Genomic DNA, 24,603 nt, shown 5'->3' with positions numbered 1-24,603 from the left:
TCCTTTTCTTTACCTTCCTTTTAGTCCTTTCCTTCTTTCCTCTTTCTAAATCCCTTGTTCCATAATATTACTTATTATTCTCATTTTATACTTCCTCCAACCTTCCTTCTCTGAATCATCCCTTATCTGCTGCCTGCTTTTCTCCCCACTCCCACCCCACACACATGCTTATTATTGCTCCAGTCTTTAGTGTGCACCTCATTCCCATCTGTTCTTTACCTCCACGTTGTCCATCTTATCCTTTTACAGACAGATCATATTGTTTCTTGCTTCCCACATAAGAAAGAAGGAGTCTTTTAGCTGGCCTGCTTTTCTCCATTTCACCATGTCTTTCTCACACCACATCCCACTTCATAGTGAATGTTAATAACAACTTTTAAATATTTTTATCAAAAATAAAATTAAAAAAAATACAATTTTGAATCTGTAAAAAAGAAGACAAGGCTGCTTTGCTTTTGTCTAAGGTCCCAAAGATAAAGTCTTGCCTTTGTTGTCTCTATTTTGTCCTGCTACTGATCCTGACATGCCAAAGAATTCACATATCGCAACAGACTTTGTGCTTATATCTTTAAAACATAGCTCAAAGGAGCTACTGATGAGAAGAAGCAATAAATATTATTCAGATGAAGAATCCTTTGGACTGGCTGAGGAACAGGAAAATTACTGATGTAAAATATACAGAGCACTGAGGAGATATTTTATAAAGCTTTTTTTTGTTTGTTTGTTTTAGATGAAGTTTTAGATTCTACTAAATGATTTCAACTCCAAAAAAAGTCTCCAGTACGCTTTGGATCACTTCTTGGAGCCTGACTAATTAGTCAGGCTAATTGCTAATTAGGCAAGACCTTGCAAGATCTTGAGCCTGGGTTGTGCCTCCACTCCTCCATTAATGCAAGCTGGGGTGTATAAGTATAGAGCACGGCCCTGCCAAAATGGAATCTGGGACACGTGGATGGGAAGCTGGACATGAATCAGCAGTGTTTCCAAACAGACCAGAAAGCCAACCATAGTCTGGGCTGCATCAAAATAAGTGTGGTCAGCAGGGTGACCTCTACTCTGCATTGCTGAGGCCTCACCAGGAATACTGCGTCTAAATGTGGAGTCCTCATACAGGAGAGATGTGGACCTGTTGGAGCACATCCTGGGAAGGACCACAAAAATGATCCAAGGTTTGGAACCCCTCTCCTATGAGGACAGGCTGAAAGAGCTGGGGTTGTTCAGCCTGGGAAAGAGAAGGCCTCAGGGAGACCTGGGAGTGGCCTTTCAGGACCTAGAGAGGGGCTATAAGAAGAAAGGGGACACTCTTTAGAAGAGTCTGTTGTGAAAGAACAAGAAGAAATGGTTTCAAGCTTTAAGAGGCTAAGTTAAACTGGATATAAGAACAAGTTTTTTATAGTAAGGGCAGTAAGGTACTAAAATGGGTTGCCCAGAGGTGCTGGAAACCTGGAGACACTCAAGGTCAGGCTATATGGGACTCTGAGCAACCTGATCAAGTTGTAGGTGTCTCTGTTCAATGCAGGAAAATTGGACTTAATGGCTTCCAGCTCAAATGATTCTTTGATTCTATCAAGATTATGGCACAAACGACCAGAAAAAGCATGCCTTCCACTTTGGTCGTTTCTTTGGCTCTGGAAGAAAATGATGGGGAAGAATTTAAGAGTAGAGATCCAGACATGTTTGAAAATGCCAAACAAATCACTAAAGAAATTTTAAAGAATTGGCATTTCAGTAATTTAAAATTAGTATAGAATCATAGAATCACAGAATTACCCAGGTTGGAAAAGACCTTGAAGATCATCAAGTCCAACCACAGCCTACCCATAGTACCCTAACTCTAAAAACCCTCTGCTAAATCATATCCCTAAGCACCACATCCAAATGGCTCTTAAACACATCCAGGGATGGCGATTTGACCACCTCCCTGGGGAGCCTATTCCAGTACTTAACTACCCTTTCTGTAAAGAAGTTCTTCCTAATATCCAACCAACCTAGTAATTTTAAAACAAGCTCAAATGGGGCAGTTTCCTAGTTTTCTGCTGTTCATGGAGCAAGAGGAGAAGCAGAACTACCAGATGGTTTTCTGCAGAAGCTGAGTATGCTTGCAGCTGATGAATTTAGGCTTAGATACTAAGAGAAAAGTAGACTTTTATATAAGAACAGATCTGAATACTGCTTCTTGCAACACTGTTTTGTTGTAGATTTCCATTCTGTGTTTTGCAAGTTTTGTTTTACAAAGAAAACATAAAACACATGGAACCTGGCATCCTGTCTTGAAAGAATACGTGTGTTTCTTTGCTAACAAATAGTTTCTTAAGGATCTATTATCTGAACAAACCAAAATACATGAAACAAGGTTCAATTTTCAATATTTCACCTTTGATGATATATATGAAGTTACATTCTTTATGTTCTATGTGGTGTTTGCTTCTAATCTACACAACTGTGTAGCCACAGTACAAAATGAAGGGAAAGTAGTTAGTTAAAAAATCATACTTTGCAACTGTTGTAAAATGTAAGAGCATTTATTTCTAATCAGATAAAAATCAAAGTTTATTTTTAATTTTCTTCCTGGTTTTTTTTTTTTTTTTTTTTTTTTTTTTTTTTCCCTAGCAGAAGAAAGAAGGATTTTATCCCAATTGTAAAATAAGAAATATTTTGTTAATATTTTTAAACCTAATATTAATGTCTTTTTTTTCATCCTGATAAAAACTGACCTTTAAGTAATAATGGCTCTAAAAAAGTAGCATTTGTGGCCAATAATGAACTTTTTTTTCCAGCAGATTCTATTTTATAAATGATTAATTAAGCTGTTTTTCTCTACTTCATTTCTATACTGGTAATAGCTTCCAAAATATTTATTAAGATTGATTCTTATTATGAATGTCAATAGATGCTAAGCTGAAGCACTTGTTCTCTAAAGGGTGTAGTTTTGCAGGTTTGCATAGTGCAGAAAGTTTCAAGCAGTGCCACAGGTAGTTATCACCTGATGTGACAACTTGATGGTACTGTAAGCAACACAACTTAGAATTCCATTGGATGTCCATGAGCCTTGAGATCCTGTAATAAAAATAAAATTAACTCCTGTCTCTTCAGGAAGGAATGAGCAGAGAGATATTAAACAAATACATAAATATTAGAAGTCCCTGAAGGTTAACAAACCAGTTTCCTTTAGCTGAAATGACAGTGTCAGCCAAGAACCCGAGGACTCTATGTTTCTCTCTTTAAAGTCAATCAGTGCTTTTGAAGATCTGTGAAACAATCTGTCCTATCTCATATGTCTGTACAAGAATTACTTCAAAGTGATAAGGTTACTGCATGAAACTCTGGCAAACAGTTTTACAATAGGCTTGTATGCTGTTAAGAGTCACTGTTAGTATGCTAAGAAATGTCAACTGTAATTAAAACCAACCATTTTCAAGTACAATGCAGGCTTTCAAAGTAGCAAGGAATGCTTTTAACAGTAAGAATTTTAAATCCTGTGAGCGTAGACTTCTTAAAAAATTATTTTTAATGTTTTTTTGTTGTTGTTGTTTTGTTCTTGTTGTTGTTTTTGCAGTATTGTTTTGGAAGTTGTTTATTCATTATGGCAGTTATATCAAAAATGACTGGGCTGCATTGCTCCTTCTCTGAACTTGTCACAGTTCTTATAAAGGTTGCATTTAAGGTTTGTCACTGCATGTAATTCTGAGTACACGGCATGGAATATGTTTTAAAAATTTGTGAGACACTCTGCCAACTATCTATTTGCTGAAAAGTGACATTTTGAAGTACTGAACTGAAATTGTGTTCAGCTTTTGGCAAGTAGTGTTGGAAGAATCAAATATAGAAGTTTGAACATGGTTTAAGCTTTCTTCTAATATAAAGCATTTACATACTGCAGATTAATTTAATTGATGTGGTATTTTGATTTTGATTTTTGTCCTTAGCTCTGTACAAACCTGTAAGAGAAGTATTTTTCAATATCCAATAAACAGATTTGAATCAAGAAAGCTTTTCACATGCAGGTACTATGAATTTTTACTCTCTCATGGAGCAAAAATTACTCTCTTTCCTTAGATCATCAATGATATTTTTACCTGAGTAGTGTGGCTCTCCCTGTGTCTTTGAATCGATGAACCTGCTGTAGTGCTGGCTGACAGTCTTGAATATTCATTTTCCTCTGGTACACCTAGGGAAGAACAATAGTAATTCACAGAATCACAGAATCACAGAATTATAGGGGTTGGAAGGGACCTCTAGAGATCATCGAGTCCAACCCCCCTGCCAAAGCAGGCTGCCTACACCACGTCGCACAGGTAGGCGTCCAGGCGTGTCTTGAATATCTCCAGAGAAGGAGACTCCACCACCTCCCTGGGCAGCCTGTTCCAGTGCTCCGTCACCCTCACCGTAAAGAAGTTCTTGCGCACATTCATTTTCTAACCTGACATTTATGCATTGGTTGATTTCAACACAAAACTAAAAAGACTTTGACATATTTTACTACAAAGGAATGATAAATGTCACACATTTGCCTGGGTATTTACTACTCCTGTGCTTACGAAAGCTGCAAAGGTTATTGTTTATCAAGTATAAACACTATCGCAAGTGTGTATGTTGGTTTACAGAAATTGCACTGAAAGAGTCTACAAATAGAACACTACCTACATGACACTGGCCAGTGATTCCTCCTGCAGTGTGAAAATCCCTGGTGTCTCTTCCCCTGGCTCCTTTTCATCACAGAAGCAATGCAAATGACACGGAAAATGGACCAAAGGTCTGTTCTCACACTGATGTCTCTAGTCACATAGGAAGTCAACAGCTCCAGATTTTACAACTTCACCTCCTATGGGGCTTTTTGGTGTAACTGTTGTACTTGTTGTGCACTCTCCATGTGGGAAAAAGCTGTCCAAAATTCTAAAGTGTAAAAACCAGTGTGAAAGATCCAGGCACACCCTCAGGTGTCAAAAAGAAATGAGCATCTCTGTGAAGTGACCACCGAGCAAGGCTCATAGCTGGTGCTTTCCATCACTTCTGCTGGAGTGGGAAGACCACTCCCACAGCACTGTCAGCAGATCTGGGAGATGAGATTAAGGGAACCAAAGGCAGAAGCAGAAATACAGTGAGCCCACAGTAGGCGTTATTAAGCTCCTCACAAACTCACATCACAGACGTAGGTCTGGCACCTGACAATTTAATTATTGCTCAGTATAGCATTTACTCCAGTTTTTCATATTCCAGAGGCATTCGTAAACAGCATATCACTATTCCTTCTTTCACCAGAGGTGGCCATCAGGAGAAAAGGATTAAGCCCGTCAAGAGATAATGCAAGTTGATTTGTCTGTAGCAAATTACCAACTGGAAGGATAAAATCTACTCTGAATTTGGGTAGGTGTAGATGGCTTGTAAAGGTCCTTTCCAGCCCAAACTGTCATACAATTCTATCAACTGTCACATTTGACTAGGTACTTGAGTAGCTAAAACTAAAGAAGGTGAATCTGTGCCTAAATAGCTAACTGTGAGATAAACAAAAATGAGGTGAACCCCACTCTTTGCATATTGTACACAACATACACAGAACTGTAATGGAAATACATCAAAAGTTCAAATGTAGTGAATCTTAAGCTAGTTTTGAGATTATAGACTGTACTACTCATAGTTGAGTTTCATGTTCCTGTACAGTTTCTTTTTCAGTCATGAAACCAGCATAGAAATACACGATTAACCTCTTCCAAACCTCTATTTTCTCTATAAAAAAATTCTAATTTTTTATTTTGATAAATTAGTATTAACTCTTATATGGTTAGTGATGTACGATTTAACTCATGCAAATAAAAGTTGCATGAATTATTTCATAAAATAACCAGACATTGAGAGAGAAACAGAACAAGAGCTTTAAAGAGAATGAATAATCTTTATTTCTTTCTCACTTTCAGTTTTCCCCTTATAATGTTGCATATCCGTAGCTTTGTAGCTAAGGGTTTCTGTTTTGTTTGGTTGGAGTTTTTTTGTATTGTTCATCTGGAACTTGTGGAAACTATTCCTCAATTTTGACCTTCTTCTACAGCTTCAAACAACCTGGCCTTTCTTTAGACACATACAGGCAGTAAAAAGGCCAAAGCCCTGATTGCAGCTGTGAAGCTAGAACAAATCTTGTGAGGATCCAGCCTTTCAGATCTACCTGAAGTAGAGGGGGCATTTGAGGATGCTCTCTCAGTTCTTTGAATAATGTTTTGTTTCAATATGGGGTTCTTTCTTTTTTAAGCTGGTCTGTGAGGTATTATGCATGTATTGGAAAGTCTGATATTCACATTCTCCAATATACTACGTTTGTCAAATATGCGTTGCTACTATTCCTTTCTTACATTTACTAAAGTCAATAAACAAACAACGCCCTACAACATAAAATTTGCCCTGAGAAAAATCACTTTTTTTTTTTGTTAAAAAAATGCTTGAAATAAATGTGTTTGTTTGTTTTAAATAGAGATTTCCCTCTAAAAATGTTTTTGTCAACACAATATATTTTTTTGCAATAATACGAATTTAACCACATTTTAATGCAGAATGCATTAATGAATTAATGAATTAATGAATTAATGAATTAATGAATTAATTTAACTTGAATTAAAAATAAATTGTGATTTATTTGCATAATTATAGACACTACTAAAAGAACAAAATTTTTTCCTAGACCAGTAGAATGCTTTAGAAAAATATACTGCTTTTGTATTATTTTCATACACTTAAGGATCTATGATGCACAATAGCCTTGAGCTAATATCAGTGATTTTCTATGCCTATGAAAAGCACTTTGATAAGCAGTCTTATCGAATAAATAAAGATTCCATGTACGGCAACAGCATGTCAACACAGACCAAGCAGAGACTTAGTGGAGTTTGAAAGATAAATGGAGTAGTTGATTGCACTCTAAAAGTTTTCCTTTACGTGCACCTAAGTAAATATTTGGATACCATAGTTGTGCACTGAATAAGACCTTGCTTAATTCAGTACAAGGTTGGAAGCATCAATTTAGCACAGGCAGAATTACAAGAACACAGGTTAATTATCTCATGGAACATTCAAAAATCAAAGAATCATAGAATCACAGAATCACAGGTGTTGGAAGGGACTTCAAGAGATCAAGTCCAATCCCCCTGCTAAAGCAGGTACCTTACAATTGGTATGTATATAAGTATTGCCTAGAGATTTCACACAGATTTCAGAATCAAGAAGATGTTGAAGCTGAATCCTGGAAGGATTTTTACTTTTAAGAAAGGCATCTTACAATTTATGTAAGCTAAGTACACTGAAAATTTCTTTTTTGTTGGTGCTTTTGATTATTACTAATGCTATCTGGAAAAGTGGAATTCCATACCACAAATCTTTTTTTTTTTTTTTTTTTTTTCATTTTGGACTTTTGTGTCAGGGTACAACTAAAGTTTGTAAGATTTCTACAACAGCCTGGTAGGAAAAATGTAGATTTGAACCTTAAAATACTACAAAAAATGTTAATTCCTTGCCCAATGGGATACTGAGAGACCTAAAAGGAGGTTTTTTTCTGCTCACTATCTACAGTGAATGCCAAAACCATTCCTTATGAAAGCTGCATCAAAATCAGCAACCTTCCACAGAAAGTCTGGGTTTGACGTAGTGATGTTTTTTAATGGAAAAAAAAATACCTTACTGGAAAATTCCACTGCAAAACATTACACCTTTATGATTAAACTTTCCATTTACAAATAGTTTTAAAATAATTTGTTTATGCATAATAGATCCAGTGTGTTATTGATATGAATAGCCCTGGCTACTAGTGGTTGCAAACACACTAATAAAAAACTTCACACAATTAAAAGCACTCATCTTACCTACCAGTTAGCCTTCTATTCAAGCAACAACCATTTATTTCAGTAACTGCAATCATTTGCTAACTTAACTATAATCATCACAAATTAGAAACATAAAGCATCACTTCATTTCTAAGCTGAAAAAAAGTGTAGCTTTTATAATTAAACTCCCAGTTAAGGGATCTGGGGATAAAATGATTGCTCTTATAAAAAAATGATCTCCCGCGGGTCCCATTAGGACATCAGAATTAAAACTCTACATAGAACAGAATCAAAGTCTTGGTCTACCCACAGATTTTGTGTTAATATAACAGTCTGACTGTTATACATTTTGAAAACACACTCCCTCCTCCCTAAATTGTTGTATTGATACAAACGGGGACACAGTTATAATGGACAAAGATGCCTTTTTCTTCTATTACAGTGTGTTCCCAGTTCCACACAGGAATGAATGCACCTCTACACTCCTATGACTTCTCAAACTGGATGAATTTTCTGCTTTGATTATCAGAAAGAGCAGGAAAAAATATTTTGGCCAACAACTGCAGAAAAATTTTTTCCTGGGAAAAAAAGAAATGAATTATTTAATTTTGAAATGCTTCATTTCAAGTAATAAAGTTTGATTTTTTTCATTTCAAAACCAGAGGATTTCTTAAGTAAAGCATATCTGGAACATGAAATGAAATCTTCCTGATAAGCTTGATTTTTCAGTTCAAACCTATGAATATTAAACAGCTCTAGCTTTCAATTTATTTATTTATTTATTTATTTATTTTTGAGGATAGTATATTTGGAAAACAAAATGCAGTATTTCATTTAATACTTTATTCCTTTGATTTTTCCAGTGTTGTTCTCAAGCTACCAACTATATTTTACATTATGTGTATAACCACCCTTAGCATTACATGCAATACAACTGCTCTACTTAGGTAAACCATATTCAGATTTAAGTTTTTGGTAGGAGGATAGCTATATGCAGTGCCACACATATATTTAGACATTTGCTCCTCCACATCCCATCAAAATAAATACTTTTTTCATCTCATTTTACATTCATACTTGTGTAATCGCATTATCTGATTCTCCTTAGTACAGGTGTTATAACCGTAGGATTATGCTTATAGGACCTTGCAAGGTCATTCTTCTTGCACCATTTTGATCATCTTACTGCAATTACATACAATTTGCATTCTCTAACAAGACACTTGTACCAATGGGAGATTCTGATTTTCCATTTCTCTTCCATTTTTATTGATTATAGAATCAGAAGCCAGAAATCTCAGTTCTCCTTAGGCTATTTACAGACTGGAGCTGAGGTAATTACAACTTCCTCAACAGAGGCTGTTTTATTTTTTTCACATTCAGCTTTTATTGCAGAAGAGCTTATCTGTTCATACACACAAAGTTAAGCCAGTTCCAGAAACAGAGATATTTCACAACTCAAGAGATTCCGGCTTGACTCTATCTTTAAAAGTGCATTGAAAGGCGCACTTCAGCAATTTTATGTTAGAAGAGATTTGGGATTAAAAAATGCTTACCATTTGATACTGAATTTCCATTTTCTGCAGTCACAGAACTGGACAGTGGATTAGAAGACTGAGTTCCGTGGTTATTTGCATTTTTATCCTGCGTTTCTGATCCAGTATCTGATGCATTTGGATCTTCTCTGCTCCTCAAGTTCAGGTTAGTTTCAGCACCTGCCACAGAGGAAAGACTTGTCAGCATCCAATTTGCTAGTGTCTTTCACACAGAAAAAGACACAATTAACGTTGAGAAACAAAATTACTTTATCAAATCAATTTAATTAATCACTAAGTTCACTAGACCAGTGATAAATGTGGAAGGTTCAAGTAAATTACTTCTGCAGGGTTTTACTATTTTTTGCTAGTGATCGACCTGTAGCCATTTAAAGTTTATGAAACTGAAAGCTTTAACAAAATTTTATTTGTACTGTTTCTCTTCATACATACATTAGCTGAAAAAATTCCACACGTTTGTATTGGCCCTATTTTAGGTTCTATTCTATGTCACAGAAGTTCGTATACTGCTGTCATCGCTGCAATGCCTTTTACCATTACATCAGGTCATAACAATAACAGCTAAAATGTGGCTTTATTCTTTTCTTTCATTTCCTCCCTTAAAAAATGAGACAGCCTTTAACACAAAACAATAAGTAGCAACATTCCTGCCAGCAAGGCCTCCCCACGGGCAATATTTACCCTGCCTCAGGGCTTTCCAGCCATCAGTTGTCACTTTCTATAACATTCTGGATTTTCAAGTCATTGCTTCTAGTTAAATTTCTTCAAGATACCACAAGGAGACCTGGTCTTGGAGTAGATCACAGGCTGCATACAGTGCATATTTCCTCGAACAAGAGGGCAAAATTCTCTTTTCTTCTTTCCATCTTGACTGAAGGCTGAAGGAGCTGGGAGACAAGGCCAGGAATGGTCCCACTGCTCAACTGGCACCTGGGGTGATCCCCACTTTGCTGTTCTGTGGCAGCCCAGGTGAGATCGCTTTAAGTGCTGCACTGGCAGGGCTCTCTGGCTCTCATTTCAGTTCCCCAACTCCCTCCACCCACTGGGAGCTTCCATTAGCTGAAAGGTTGATGTGTAGTGGCTCATCTGGGTACATTTATCACTTTAAAATGGAAATATTTCCTCTGACAGTCCTCAGAGAGCTTGCTTTTGGGTGGGTCTGCTTCAGTTTTCTCATAATAAGTGCAACAACTAATGGAGGTCAAAAGACTAGCTATTAAAACCACTGTTATAGCATTCACTCATATGTCCAGTCACATTCTCAGCTCCCTCAAAGATGCAATATATACTTATAAGTAAGTTATTACTTATAAGTAAGTGTGAAGCACATAAGAATTTTTCAAGGGGAGAAGAAAAAAAAAATAACTTCTCGCAATTTACAGATATTTTTCCTGCAGATTTTCAAATTTAATGTTGAGTGCACAGTCAACTTTTATTTTCATGCCTAAGCTGAAAAAAAAACCCTTGAGTTACAAAGTGCCAACATTTTTTTGAAATGAATTAATGAAATGAAAACTATACTTCTATTTTGATTGACTCGAAATGTTTCCTTTCATTGAAAAGGGCTTTCTTAGTTGTGTTTAGCTTTCAGTTATCTAATACTGAATCTTTCTTAACATTTCCTTTTTGAACAAAAAAGCTGTCTTGAAAAGTCAAAAAGTTCATTTCCAAGCTGTCAGAATAAAACATTTCAATGTTGTTGTCCTTTATTCCTTTTCTTGCCCTCATTCCCTGATCCTTACTTGTTGCCAGATCTGATTGGAGTATTTTGGTAGTGCTGTTTCATAAACTGCATATTTAGGTAAAAGTGCCGTGTACTGAAAAAATCAGGCCACCTCTACTCGCAGTAAGTGATTTGGGGCAGGCGGCAGAACTGGAGCCTGAGCTAGAAAATTCATGCAGCACAATTATAAGAGCATGCCTGATTTAGCTTTTGTGCAAGCAAGTTGACTGAAAAATGTGTCTTCGCAGCTCGCATTTAATTTGTCTGAAAAGGAAATGTCACTTTTGGATGTTAATAGTCAGTGCATTTGCCTATAGATCATAATCCACCTACATAATTATTGTGCCACCTTTTACATAAAGAGTCTCCAAGGAAGTGGCTGGGATCCTTATTTTTCTTGATACCCAAAAGATTTATTGATTTGCCTGACATCTGCAATTCATTTGACTGTGCAAGTGGAACGACATTTTCTTGCATTCCGAGTCTGTAGAAGCCTTTTGTTTCATGGGTACATTGTTATCTTTTCACAGAATTCATGAAGGACTCAGAAAAATATATATATATCTTTTCTTCTTTGTACTGTACAGAGCATTGTGGATATTACTATTGAGAGAAAATCTCGTCATAAACTGGAAGAAACAAGTAGTGGACAAACAGAATACCCTTAGGGGCAGCTATTTACATAAAGATATGCTATCCATTTGCTCCATTCAGTCCCTGTAACAAATGTACATCTTCAGTTACTTAATCATAGAATCATGAAATTGTAGAATCACAGAATGTCTTAGACTGGGGGAGACTTTAAAGGTCATCTAGCTCCAGCTCCCTGCCATGGGCAGGGTTGCCAGCAACCAGATCAGGTTGCCTGAGGTTCCATCCAACCCGGCCTTGAATTCCTCCAGAGATGGGGCATCCACAACTGTTCTGGGCATCCTGTGCCAGCAGGTGCCTCACCATCCTCTAAGCAAAAGTTTCTTCCTAGCATCTAAACCTCACCTCTTATAGCTTGAAACCATTCCCCATTGTTCTACCACTATCAGACTGCCTAGAAAGTCACTACCCCTGCTGCCTGTAAGCTCCCTTCAAGTAATGGAAGGCCACAATTAGGTCTCCTCAGAGCCTTCTCTTCTATAACTTAAGCAATAAAAGACTATAATAAAGAAAATACAGTTTGCAGTGCCTTATTTCCTTAATCTTGTGGGCAGAAGTCCATATTCTGTTTCAAAATAATCTGGATTGTATAAAGGTGATTATACTGATTTTTTTACACACAGGCATCTGCAAATCCTTGTTGAAGCAGACATGAATCTCTGAGAAAGGTGTAAACACGTATGTTGGCTAACTTCTAAAAGACTCCTGGAGAAGCTGGAATTTATTCCTAGCAAATACGTACTGCCTAATTATTTTTGACTTTGTGTAAAATGGGTGAGTTTCTTACAGAAATCTCTTTTATAGATAGGATAATAAGAAGATACTTTAGTCAGGTGTAACCAGGGTACTGTCCAGCATTGCAGAACTTACATAGGATCACTGGGCAATCCAGGCTGGAATTGGGTGTACCCCTTTGCTGCCTCCTCACTACCCGAAACATTTACTGAGCATAAAAAATACATCTCTTGACTTCTTGTTGTAACACTTCTGTTCCACGCAGAGTAGCACTGCACAGCAATATCTTAGACAGGAATGCTGTGGACAGCTGTAAAACATATAGGGAAGTACACTGATAACACTTATCAGTAAGAGTTATTGAAAATCATAGATTCTAATTTTATCCATCAAATACTCATCTGAAATTCACTTGACCCTCATGCATTCTCAGACATCTGATACACAAGTTTAGATTTTTCTCCACATTAAAGACTACTTCCTCCTGCTAACCCCTAGAGAAACAACAGCACACAGCTCTCTCATCCCTTATCAGCCTTCTGGAACTATCACAGGAGAAGAGAAGAAGAAACTACGGTTCCTACAGTTGCACATCTTCACCAACCCAAGCTTTTTGTGCAGACTTGTACTCTTTTGTTCTCACCAGATGGATGATCTACCAGAAGTTTCTACTATGTTTATTTATTTATTTATTTATTTTTAGTACCAGCATTTTAACAGTTGCCAGCCAGTAATGAATGTTATTTGAAGTCATCCATGCCTACTAGTGAGACACTAGCTACAGAGAGGTATCAGCTGTAAGAGCACAGTGGGTGTTCATGATTATAGAAGGAATATAAGCTCCAAATGAAAATATACAGATTTTTTGCAACTGTGAGCAGCATTTCGACTATTATTTTGGCAAACTCTATGTGCCAAAAAGTTATCTCTGACTCAGTCAAATTCTGCTTTGACTAATCTTGCAGTTAATGAAGACATATGGACAATAAGAATGTATATGGGCTGGGGGCAGAATTTGCCCCTCAACTGCAGATTAATTAATAACTGAAAGCAGGGTCATGTACAGCATTTTTAATCACAGTAAAACAAATGAAAATGTAACAGTTATTTCCTTACAAGCAAGCTCTGTATTCCAGTAATCCCATAATTAACTGTATCAACAGTATTTGAAAAGTGTAAAAGGAAGTGCATGCAAAAGAGGCAGGTAGCAAAATCCATATTTGCACACTAGTCTCAGCGTTCTTCAAAAGACTAAAGAGTTTAAAACTCATAAGGCATCAGAGGAACTTAGTTTCACTTAATTTGGAATAATAAATTCAGAGTATGGCAGTTGCGGACATGATTTAACATATGATTCTATATCTGCTTTCTATTTTCATTCTTGAATTATTATTTCCAAACACTATAGTTAATTCATAAGTAGTATTTAGGCTGAATTAATGGTGTTATCATCAAATTATAAAATAAACTAGTATAGGCTCTATTCAGATGACAGACTACAGTGCAATACTGAAACATTTTAGGAACAATTAATTTGATAAGGAAACTGTATATTTAGCCTGTTTAATAAAATCTAAAGCAAAGTATAAATCAATGATTGACATCAGCATTTAGGTGGAACCACTATAGACTCTTTTTGCAGCAAGACAGGAAAAACAAAATGCTATTAAAAACCCAGCAGTAGCTCACCTGACTGATTTGTAATTTACTTTTCTGACAATGCCCTTTTTTCTGCCTTTCTTTCTTTAAAAACAGGCACATCCATAACTTACATCTTTCCCTTTATGCTCTTTTTATTTCAAATACTCCTTTTAGCATTTAGTGCTCATTTACAGTCTGACTGAAAACTCATTAATAACAACAGAAGGCCTCCACTGCTTCCAGTGGGTTTTGGATCAGTTTCATGCTTACCTTGGATGCTTTGTGCAGTGCTGCCAGAGCACTGAGCGATTCATGATACAGGGTAAATACAGAGTGCCTCCTACTTATTCCATCCTGGTAATTTAAATGTGTTCACAACTGTTCTCTGGCCCTGAGGCAAATGGTAAGAAACCCATGTCATGCTATTAAACATACTTGTCCTCCACAGCAGACAGACTGCATCCAAGCTGTCTGCTGGGAATAGTCCCTGGCCTGTGCCATTTCCTGAACCATGCCCAGATCTGCCTGGAAGAGGGCCAGTCTGCCAGCTCCAAAACCATGCCAGGGACTGCTTGAACACTTTGGCTGCCCAGATGATTGAGTTGCCATACCCTGACATTGGCTCATCTACGAAAATAAACACAGCCCTTTGCCTTGACTAGTTACCGCAGTCAGAAATGAATGGTCAGTATTAAGTCCATTTCAAGAGAAAGAAAAAATAATAATAAAATAAAATAGTAAAAAAAAAAAAAAAACAACAAAAAAACAACAAAATCAAAACAACCTCAAACAGGATGAAGCTAGTGGACCACTGAACATCTTCACAGTCTCCATTGAAGTCACATGCAGAAGTTTCATCTTCACATCTGCTAGGACAGTCTCTACTGAGATAGGGAAGGCAAGTTTCCTTAGTTTTAAACCAGGGTAAACAGAAATCATATGACATAGGAGGGGTGTATACCCTTCTTGATCTGATCTGACACGTATCTGGCTCATTCTTTCACAGCACACATTCCACTTCATTAATTAATCGGAGAGCGTAGACTATGCTCCTAAACAAGGAATTCCTGTGTCACCAGTTAAGCTAGATGTGCCTCTGTCCTAACATAGAAACAACCTCTGCCCTGGTCTACAAATGATCAGTCCCATAAAATAAAAGCCACAGATATCATAGAAGAAGCTTAATACCTTTTCCACAAAAAAACTCAACCTACAAAAATACATAAGACATATTAAAGAAAGAAGTATATGGAAAAAAAAAAAAAAAAAAAAAAAAAAAAAAAGAGGAGGAAATAGTTCTTCTTATCAATTAATATCTATAATAAATCCCAGAATAATATAAAACATAATTTCTAAATTAATGAAAAACATATATTCTTGCAACGAATAATCAATATATGACTATACACATCAAGATAGACAGCTGCTCACAATTTTGTTTGTAACTGTGAAATCCAGAAAACACTGTATTCTGGTAGATACATTCATTTACTACTGAAGAAGCTTTTTGTTCCTGAGCTACCAGAGAATCTAAAAGCTAAATAGCTTGATTTCCTTGAAAACTATGGCTAGCATCCAACAAATGAACATTTCAAATCATGCAGCTTGTCACTGTACACATGAATAAGTGATAACCGATGGATCTCATTAACAAGCATATGAGTGGCAAGAAGTTGCAGACAGAAGGGATTCCTGATCTGTGCCCCTGTTATTTCCTGGGAGAGTCAGGAATATGCCAAATTCTAGCAGTCAACCTTGAATATTTGCTACATTTCCTGAGGTAGCTGGACACTGTGCAATGAGGGAAGATGATGACTGCACAAATGACACAGATATTGTCTGATGAAGGATAAGGAAAGGAAGGTTACATAAGGAGAGGTTGTTTTATTTTGGCTCCAGTGTTTATCACTGTGTTTTGTTGCACCTTGGCAATTTCACTTGGCATTTCCTGTTTTGCTCTGACTTACTGCTGAGACATTCCTTGTCAGCGGAGTTTGCTAGCTACCCTCAACACGTTGTCTTGGGTGTCCTTTCACTGGATGAATGCATATTGCTTCAGATTAGTTCAGTTTACTCACATGAAGCCACACTGTGACCTGCTGTAGCATGACTGTTTACTTTGTCTGCTGAGAGCTGGAGGCAAGCAGATGCATCTTATTTGCTGAAAGAAATGGAGCAGGATGAAAACTGACAAGACAGGATTCCCCCAGCCTATTAGCGTGTACTGCCTGTCTCGCCCTCATAGCTGTGCTGCCGGCTGCCACTGCAATAATTATTCATTGATTTATTTCATCTTGCAAAGCCTGCACTGCCAGCAGCAATTGTAAGATTTCCCCCCACAGTGATGCTCCCAGGATAGACAGTGATGAATTTGTAGTGTTGCTTCCAGCATCCTTCTCTCTGAGATAAGTAAGTGGAGCTAGTAGAGGCATTAGAAGCCACTCCAGAAGCCTCCTTCTTAAATGCGTAAATACGGCATGAAGGAAACAGACAATTCCTGCTTTGCTCTTAGAAGATGCATTTGTGGAAGTCTTGTATGAATTCTGGGAAGCAAAAGGAGTAGACACAAACCATGAAGATAACTTCAAGTTACAAAACTCATGTTGCTGAAGGTGAATCAGAGAATCATTAAGGTTGGAAAAGACCAGTAAGTTTGTCAGTCCAACCAGCAGCTCATTCCCACTGTGCCCACTGGCCACGTCCCTCAGTGCCACATTTCTTGAACACCTCCAGGGATGGTGACTCCTCCACCTCCCTGGGCAGCCTGTGCCACTGCCTCACCAGTCTTTCTAAGAAGAATTTTTTCCTAATATCCAAGGTGACAAAGAGCTCTTCTTCATCTTCATCCATCTTCATCTTCAAGAACATCATCTGGGCGTGACACTGGTTAGTTAGAGCTCAGAATGTAAGGCTGGTAGTGAGAAGAAAGTTGCAGAGGCAAATGCAGAAACCCCTAGATCTGAGTGAGCCCATGACTTTTCTGTAAATCACTTACAGCTATAGAAATAGCTGTTACAGCTGTACACCTAGAATTGAAAATGCTCAGGCAAATTTATTCTGATTTCTTGTCTGATGAATCTGTGGTGGTGGGAAGATAATGCTTTACTTTTACACTGACAACCATCATTTTAAGTTACAAACATTTTGCTTCTTTCTAGAAATAATGTCAGAGTGTCTTCTGCCCCTGCCTGGTGGACTTTGGATTGTTTGAACTAGATTGGTTCCCAACATGAGTCAGAGAATTTTTGCTGAAGGGGTGAAAACAGCCTCCTTAAATATTCATCGCTGACAAAGAATATCTAGACAGACTGCCACCTCTCCAGTTTGACAGCCTCTGAACAAGAACTTGTGACATCTTTTTAATGCAGCAAGTATGCTGAAGTCCCACCAGTGCGTGCGTTTGAGAGAAGCAGGATTTCCTTCACCCCTTCTTCTCTAGGTGTGGATCTCAGCAGCAATTGGCTTTTCTGAGGCTCCATCATGAACCTCCAAGGACAAGAAGGAAGGCAGCACTGCTTGAGACAATTTCCTGCCTTACAAGAAACATCTCTTTCCCTCATGTCCCTTACTTTTAAAAGTCTAATATGGAAAAAAAGAGCTTGATGATTATACTCCATAATAATTTTGTTTACTCTTAGGTGTGTTGATTGGCTGACCAAATAGTCTATTTCTTGTGTTTGTGTGGTTAATCAACTGCCGCCATCTGGAAAAGGAGATGGCAATTTGGTGTGAAACACAGCTTCCCTTTTTTAAACTGTTTTCTTCTAACTAACATGGATGCAGAAGTCCTTTTTGAAAGACAGACATTTAAGTATGTTTACTTTTGTGTGTGGTATCTCAGTAACAGAACAGCCATTACTGCTGGCTGTAGCTGCTGTTGGAAGGAATTATGTGATGAGACACTGTCTCAACCTTCCCCTCCTTCAAATGCAGCTGCAAATATCATGAAAATAAATAAACAAAAAACCCCAAACAAACAAACAGACAGGGACTTCCCACAACCAACTGCATCACACTGATTCTATTTACTTTTCTCAGAGAATACCTCTACAGAGATTTTTCAGGATCTCTCTCATAAGAACTCCGGCACCAAGAGCAACAAAAAAGTCCTGAGGAAGAGAGTCCGAGGAGTATTTCTGGATCATCTGTGCTGTCATCCTGCCTTATATACAGAGACGGATATTGTGGAAAACCTCTCGGACAACATTTGCAATTTGTTTTGGAAGTGAGCTTACCATATAAGAATAGAATTTGGAGATATACCTTTAGCTTGTTTTTAAGTTCATGTTGAAGGGATACAGCGATGGTCAATGATACCCCCAAGCTCCTCAAAGCAGGAACGTATGGCTAGCACAGATGCAGTGTGATAAGCATCCATACTGTGTACAAATATAGCCAACCTGTGGCTAAAAGCTATCACTACATTCTAATAATACAGTCAGCATCATTATACTGAAACCAGATCTTAAGGAAAGAGCTAAAAGAAATACTGAAACATTACACTTCAGGGCTAGTAATTTTTTCATGGTTTTTTTCATTTAAAAGTTGCACCACAGAGATGATAAAATTCATTTTCATGGCTTTCATTTTAAAATAAAGCAAAAGCTCTACACAAGAGAGCTCTGAACCCAAAAGCCTTTCTATGTTATCATTCATAGTGGGCTTGGGGAGAAGGCAGATACCCCAGACTGCTACTCCTACTTTCCCAACCTGCTCCATTTCCAAACCTGTCCTACTCTCCCAGCAGCACAATGAAGTTGTGAGAAGAGAGCATGAGGGCCAAGGCACTAACATGTTTATGACCAGGGCTTTTTTGCACTCTTTCCAGCTGCCTTCTCATACTTCTCCATCCTGACGCACAAAATGCCAGTGCTGCAGCTGGAACACAAACCATTTGTAAGATTGTTTCATGGTGAGTTGCACAAGTCCTGTCAAGACCTTTGGGTCATCAGTGAGGCATGCTGGAGTTTGCACCATCACAATGTATTGCTCTTGGATATCTAAGCCAGAAAGGTTAGGTGCAGCTTAGTTTGTATGTAACAGGGACAAGCGTTTCTGTGCAGAGATACTCCTAAATGACATCCTAAATGACAGCTGAAATTCTTGAATTTAACTGGTCCAAAAAAAGTTAAATTGTTTCACTGTTAACATTTTTGGCATGAAGAAATTCAGCATCAGTGACGCAAAACATTTCAGTACTTTCCAAACACTTCTGAAAGACTGGACGTTGAAAGAATGTATTTCTGCACAGAATATAAGAATGCTTTATTTTCATTCCAAGGCAAAACAAAAATAAATGTCATAGCCTTGCCACTTTCTGTGGAATGGAATTACTGCTCTCTACTGAAGATCTGTGCAAAAGCTGATTTAATGCTAAGATTAATGTAAGTAAGTTAAAAGCATCTGAACAGAATTCCTCACTCGCATTGCGAATGAGAGACTTTCATTAAAAGGCGTGTTCAAATTTCATCCTCCACTTTGTTCCAAATACCCATAGTCCCATAAAAACAGGTGATATGATGCTTACTGCCAAACAGCCAATATTCTTGGTTGGTATCAGGAATTAGAGTGTGCTACAATTCAATTTTCTTGTTCTCTCAGCTAGGACTAATGTTTCACATTAATGTACCTTCAGTTTATGACTAGTGACACAGTTGTTCCCAAACATAGTTCCTTGTGGTTCTCTATCTTGAATCAAAAACAAAAAACACTGAAGACTGCTTAATATCTCAAGAAGCCCACAACACTGTGAGACAACTTCCTGAATCAGCACTGAATTTGAAACAACAAGGTCACATCAGATAAGTGAAGAAAATACACTGCTATGAAAATAGTCCTGGAAATCTCTATCTGAAGGACTGAAGTCACAGTTATAGGTAGGATAGTATTAAAATCTATGGGCTGGAAATAACCTTATGTTTAAACAGTATGGTATAGTTACTGTGCTCCAGTATCAGATGGAATGAAGAGACATGTAGTAAATCAAATTCAAGAGATAAAAGAAAAACAACAAAACAAAACAACAAACAAACAAACAAACAAAAATCAATCACAGTTACATAAAAGGAATGCCTGCAGCTTTCATAAACGGGCCATTTAAAGGCAACAGCCAAGCTTGCTATTCCTCCTCAGCTTCCTTCCTGTTAAGCAGTGACTACATACAAACATGAGAGTCTGCACTTGGTTGAACTGGTCTGTCAGCTCCAGGATCCTTATCTGTAGATAACTGTAGTATAAGATCAGATTTAAAAAAAAAAAAAAAAAAAAATGAACTGATATTTCCTGTGTGATCCCAGGTCTGTACTTCCTCAATGCCTATATGATTGAATACAAGCTTTGGACACATGTGGAGGGTGCTAAGGATTTGATTTTATTTCCCTAACAAGCACTATGAATGCAAAATAAATATAATAAAACTTAATGACAATATCCAATTATTTTTTCACCCGAAATATAAATTAGATGTGATTTGTTCTGTTTTAATAGTTTTCTGGTAAAAACTATCTATCGTAATCACACGCAATGCTTCATTTTCATGCCACAACAGAGAACCAAAGCAAATTACACATTATATGATTTTAGGCTGTAGCAGTGAAATCAGGTAGGAAGGAAAATGCTCCAGTGAAAAACAAAAATAATTATCTTAATAGAAAACCATAAATCTCCTCAACAGAAAATATATTTTAGTTTTCAGATTCCGAAGTGGAGATTATTCTTGGTATATTGTGTTTATCCTAAAACAATACATTTTATTCTTTTGTTGTTGTCGTTGTTGTTGTTTTTTGTTTGTTTGTTTGTTTCATGTGTCTGTGTGTGTGACAAATTGTCCACATAATGGCAGATTTATAAATGGAGAGAAAACTACAGATGCAAGGGATATATTCCAGACTGCAGAATGTTCACAAATGTTCAGCAAACAGAAATGGTGGGTGCTTTCTCAAGACTCTTCTAACCACTTTCTCTGCTGCAATAATGCAAACCACAACTATTTCTTCAGAAAAGTCACCCAGCATGCGCTGGATGGCCATGGCAACACCAGCAGTTCAGTCTCCTCTTTTGTTACACTCTGCATAGGGCATCTACAGCTAGCCAAGTGTGGGCTCTTTTTTATGACTCATGTTAAACTGTTAGTAGCAGTGCTTTGGCTTTTTCCCACTTTTCTGTACCCACTGCAAGAGATTCAGATTGAAAGCTTCAAGTAATTGACAGTGAATCAGAGTGGGATGACTCTCCCATGTTTAGATACCTAATCTAAAAATTAGTCATAGAAAGTCACCCTCATTCCTTGATAATTAAGTCAATTACATAAACAGATATTAATCTCTCTCAGAGAAGGATTGTTTAGCTCAATTCATTAAAGTTTTAATGCTTTGAGAATTCTACTTCAAAGATGTTACAGAAGTCCAATGTCTCGTGTAATCACTTCTCCAGCATTCACAGGTAAAGAAAAAAGGGCAACTGAGCTTTTTGTTTTACTCATTCTGTAAGAAAGTGAAACTATCACCTTGCATCAATACAAAGTAGGAATAATGAGATGCAGATATGAATATTATCTGTATTAAGTTACTTAAGAAGAAAAGCTGAGTGGCTTAGAGGATAAGGAACTGGGATTTCCTCTCAGAAACTCCAGTGGGAATTTAATTTGCAATCCACTGTTGAGACATTAACTGCACAATAGCAGCTTACTCTAATCTGTTGATAGAAGGAAATTATTTACTAGCTATCAATGAGATACCTGCCTTTGACAGGACAGCAAACCTTATACACTGACATTAAATCCCGTTATTTTCCATGTTTGTGCTGATTTCAGCAAAGCGTATTTGGCAAGCTTTAGTCCCAGCTAGGTACATCTAAATATCTGTATTTGTCACACGCAGCAACCTTCCTATGACTTCTAGTGCTTATATTGGAGAATGTGAAAGAATTAACAGATACATGAACCTATCTGTATTAGAAATATGACATGCAAAGAGATTTATATGGATGCTAAAGATACTGTATAGACACTCTGTCAATAATTTAAAGTTTGCATGTCTTTTTCTATTGTTGCAAAACATGTTACTAAGCTCTTTTTGTAAAGGAACAAGTTACTGAAGCATAGACTTCTATACGCAGGCCTACTTGTACTGAAACTCTAACAAAAATTCACAAAACTTGAATCCTATACATCGATGAGCTGCATAAAGGAAAAAGTCTTTCTAATATTATTCTTCAGCAACTAAATCTCAGGCAGCAAGCTTACACACCTTCTTTTGCCCACGCTAAGAAGTTAAGCATCCATACCAACTTTTTCTCAATGAGCAGGAAGGAGAGAAGGCATTGAGTATCTCAATAGCCTGATGGCAAGCAAGTTCATCCAAGTAAAAAAAAAAAAAGGGAAAATCATATTTCATTTGCTCCTTTCCTTTCAGAATCCATGAGTATGTAGTCTGCCAGTCTAAGTGCAGATGATGGTCTGGAGATTATTCTTTCTTTTGTTCTGAAGCTGAAAAATTCCATTTTGTGGGGAATGTTTACTATATAAAATCACAAAAAGAATGGTACAAAATCTGAGTATTATTCATCCATGTTGAAGAAAACAAAATTCTATCTTGCTCTGCAAAAATTTAATATGAAATATGAAATACTTCAATATATAATTGCCTCCTCCTTCCCAGGAATGGTTCAGATGTGAAAAATGAGGAAAAAAAAAAAAAAAAAAAAAAAAAAAAGAAGTGTATTTCACTAGAGAGAGTGGCTTTGTGATTAAGACATTGAATTGGGTTTCATGAAATCTCATTTCAAATCTAAAGTTTTAACCTAGAAATAACTGGGTAGTGTCTCTACACATGATCATTTAGTTTCTATCTGTCTTGCAAAAAAAAGCTCCTACCTGTATCAATTATGAAGAATAGAAAAGAAAGTGTGTGCATATATTATTGCCCATTTGCACCTGAGTCTTGTTTGATATAGAGTAGAAGGAATTTTCTGTCTAACAATACAGCTGTAGCTTCAGCAGTAACTCTTTTAAAGCCAGGAGAAATCACTTCTGCTTAGTTCTCAGATGTTACAGTTTTGTTTATTTAAACTATAAGATCTGCAGAGCCAAAATCTTCTCTTACTATCCATAAAATATTTTTCAAGAAACTGCATACTGTATGATTGAGCATTGTTTGAGCCTGTAGACTATTTTGTTGTTTTAAAAAAAAGCCCGGGCTATAGCATCAGGCAAGTTGTTGCTATTTTATTATTTTTATTGTTGCATGCATGAAAGAAGGGTGATCTCAGTTCAGTTCACAATAAGTCAGCAGTCCATCAGAAAACCACAAATCCATTCTACTGGAATTAAGGTTGATCATTTCCCACAGAGAGGTCAGGAGCCAAAAGGATATCAGTGTTCTCAGGCCTTGAAATTACTCCTCCAGGTAAAAGGAAGGCACGCTGGGAGATCTGTCTGTATTACACTGTTATTGGCAAAGAGGCTTTTATCTCCAAGGCTGATGGTTCAGTACAGAAACTCATTGATTCCCATAGCTAACCTTCCTTGACTCTGAAATGGCCCACACTTCCACCTTCTGTTTTGAGTTAAGGTTGTTGTTTGGTTATAATTTAGAGAAGTAAAGTGAACTGTACATTACAGAGTGATGCTCTAGGTCATGTCTTAATTTTCACAAATTACATTTTTATTTTTTATTTTTATCAAAGCTTCTCTTATAATAAAATACTATAAATAACAAAATGAAGAAAGAAGTCAGTTTTCCAGGAACTTAATTTGCATTTAAGTAAGAGGTGATAAAAAAATCAGAAGGTAAAACAAGGAAAACTTCTAGTTTTACGTAACCGAGTCCATTCTACTGATTGCCATTTAATTAATTGTATCAGAGGTTAAATAAAAGACTATTCCACCTGAGACTATGAAGTACACAAAAAAGTCAAAAGTACTGAACATACCATCACCTGTATCACTTTTGACCTACTTATCGCTGAACTACTCATATGTAGCTGCACTTAGTAACTTTTTACAGTATTATATAGCTTCCTATTTCATAAAATATTGATTTGGGTCTTTTATTCTGTATCTTTCTTGAACTTTGATCTTCCATAGTTAGTGTTGCCTTAATGAAATATTTAGAAGTACAACATTTTCCTTGTGAAAGGTAAATTTAGGGTTTTTATATGGCAGCCTGTGTTAATGTGTTATTTTCAACATTCAGGCTGAACTCTATCACGGTCACATTCAGTTGAAAATGGAGCTTGCAGAAATCCTCAAACCCAAATAAACATTTTTAAGGGTAAAAGTCAAATTTCTAACTTGATTGGAGTAAGCTTACCATAACAGATACACTCAGAGACCCTTGAAAAGCTACAACCAAAGAGATGACTTTAAAATTGATAGTTATTTCCTAACAGATAAGAATGTATTAACTATATAATAAAAGCAGAGCTCTGGCTCAAAAGCAAAACAAAAAAACTGCCACGTGTTAGTAGGTATTGAATATTATCAATTTACTTTGCC

General features: G+C 36.9%; 1 protein-coding gene across 2 annotated transcripts in view; it reads right to left on the bottom strand.

The window, feature by feature from the left end:
• The window catches only part of MYO16 (myosin XVI), a 334,545-nt gene that overhangs the window by 11,038 nt on the left and 298,904 nt on the right, over positions 1-24,603 (bottom strand). For both annotated transcript variants that reach the window (XM_072342368.1, XM_072342360.1), the window contains exons 33-34: positions 9,359-9,517; positions 4,077-4,168 (exon numbers count right to left, since the gene is read on the bottom strand). In XM_072342368.1, the coding sequence (XP_072198469.1) occupies positions 4,077-4,168; positions 9,359-9,517 (251 nt within the window). The remainder of the gene's footprint in view (positions 1-4,076; positions 4,169-9,358; positions 9,518-24,603) is intronic.

The sequence above is a fragment of the Excalfactoria chinensis genome, chromosome 1 (assembly GCF_039878825.1).
Source record: "Excalfactoria chinensis isolate bCotChi1 chromosome 1, bCotChi1.hap2, whole genome shotgun sequence".
Classification (NCBI taxonomy): domain Eukaryota; kingdom Metazoa; phylum Chordata; class Aves; order Galliformes; family Phasianidae; genus Excalfactoria; species Excalfactoria chinensis.
The sequence above is the reverse complement of the archived record's forward strand: the minus strand, read 5'-3'. Positions and strand labels throughout refer to the sequence as shown.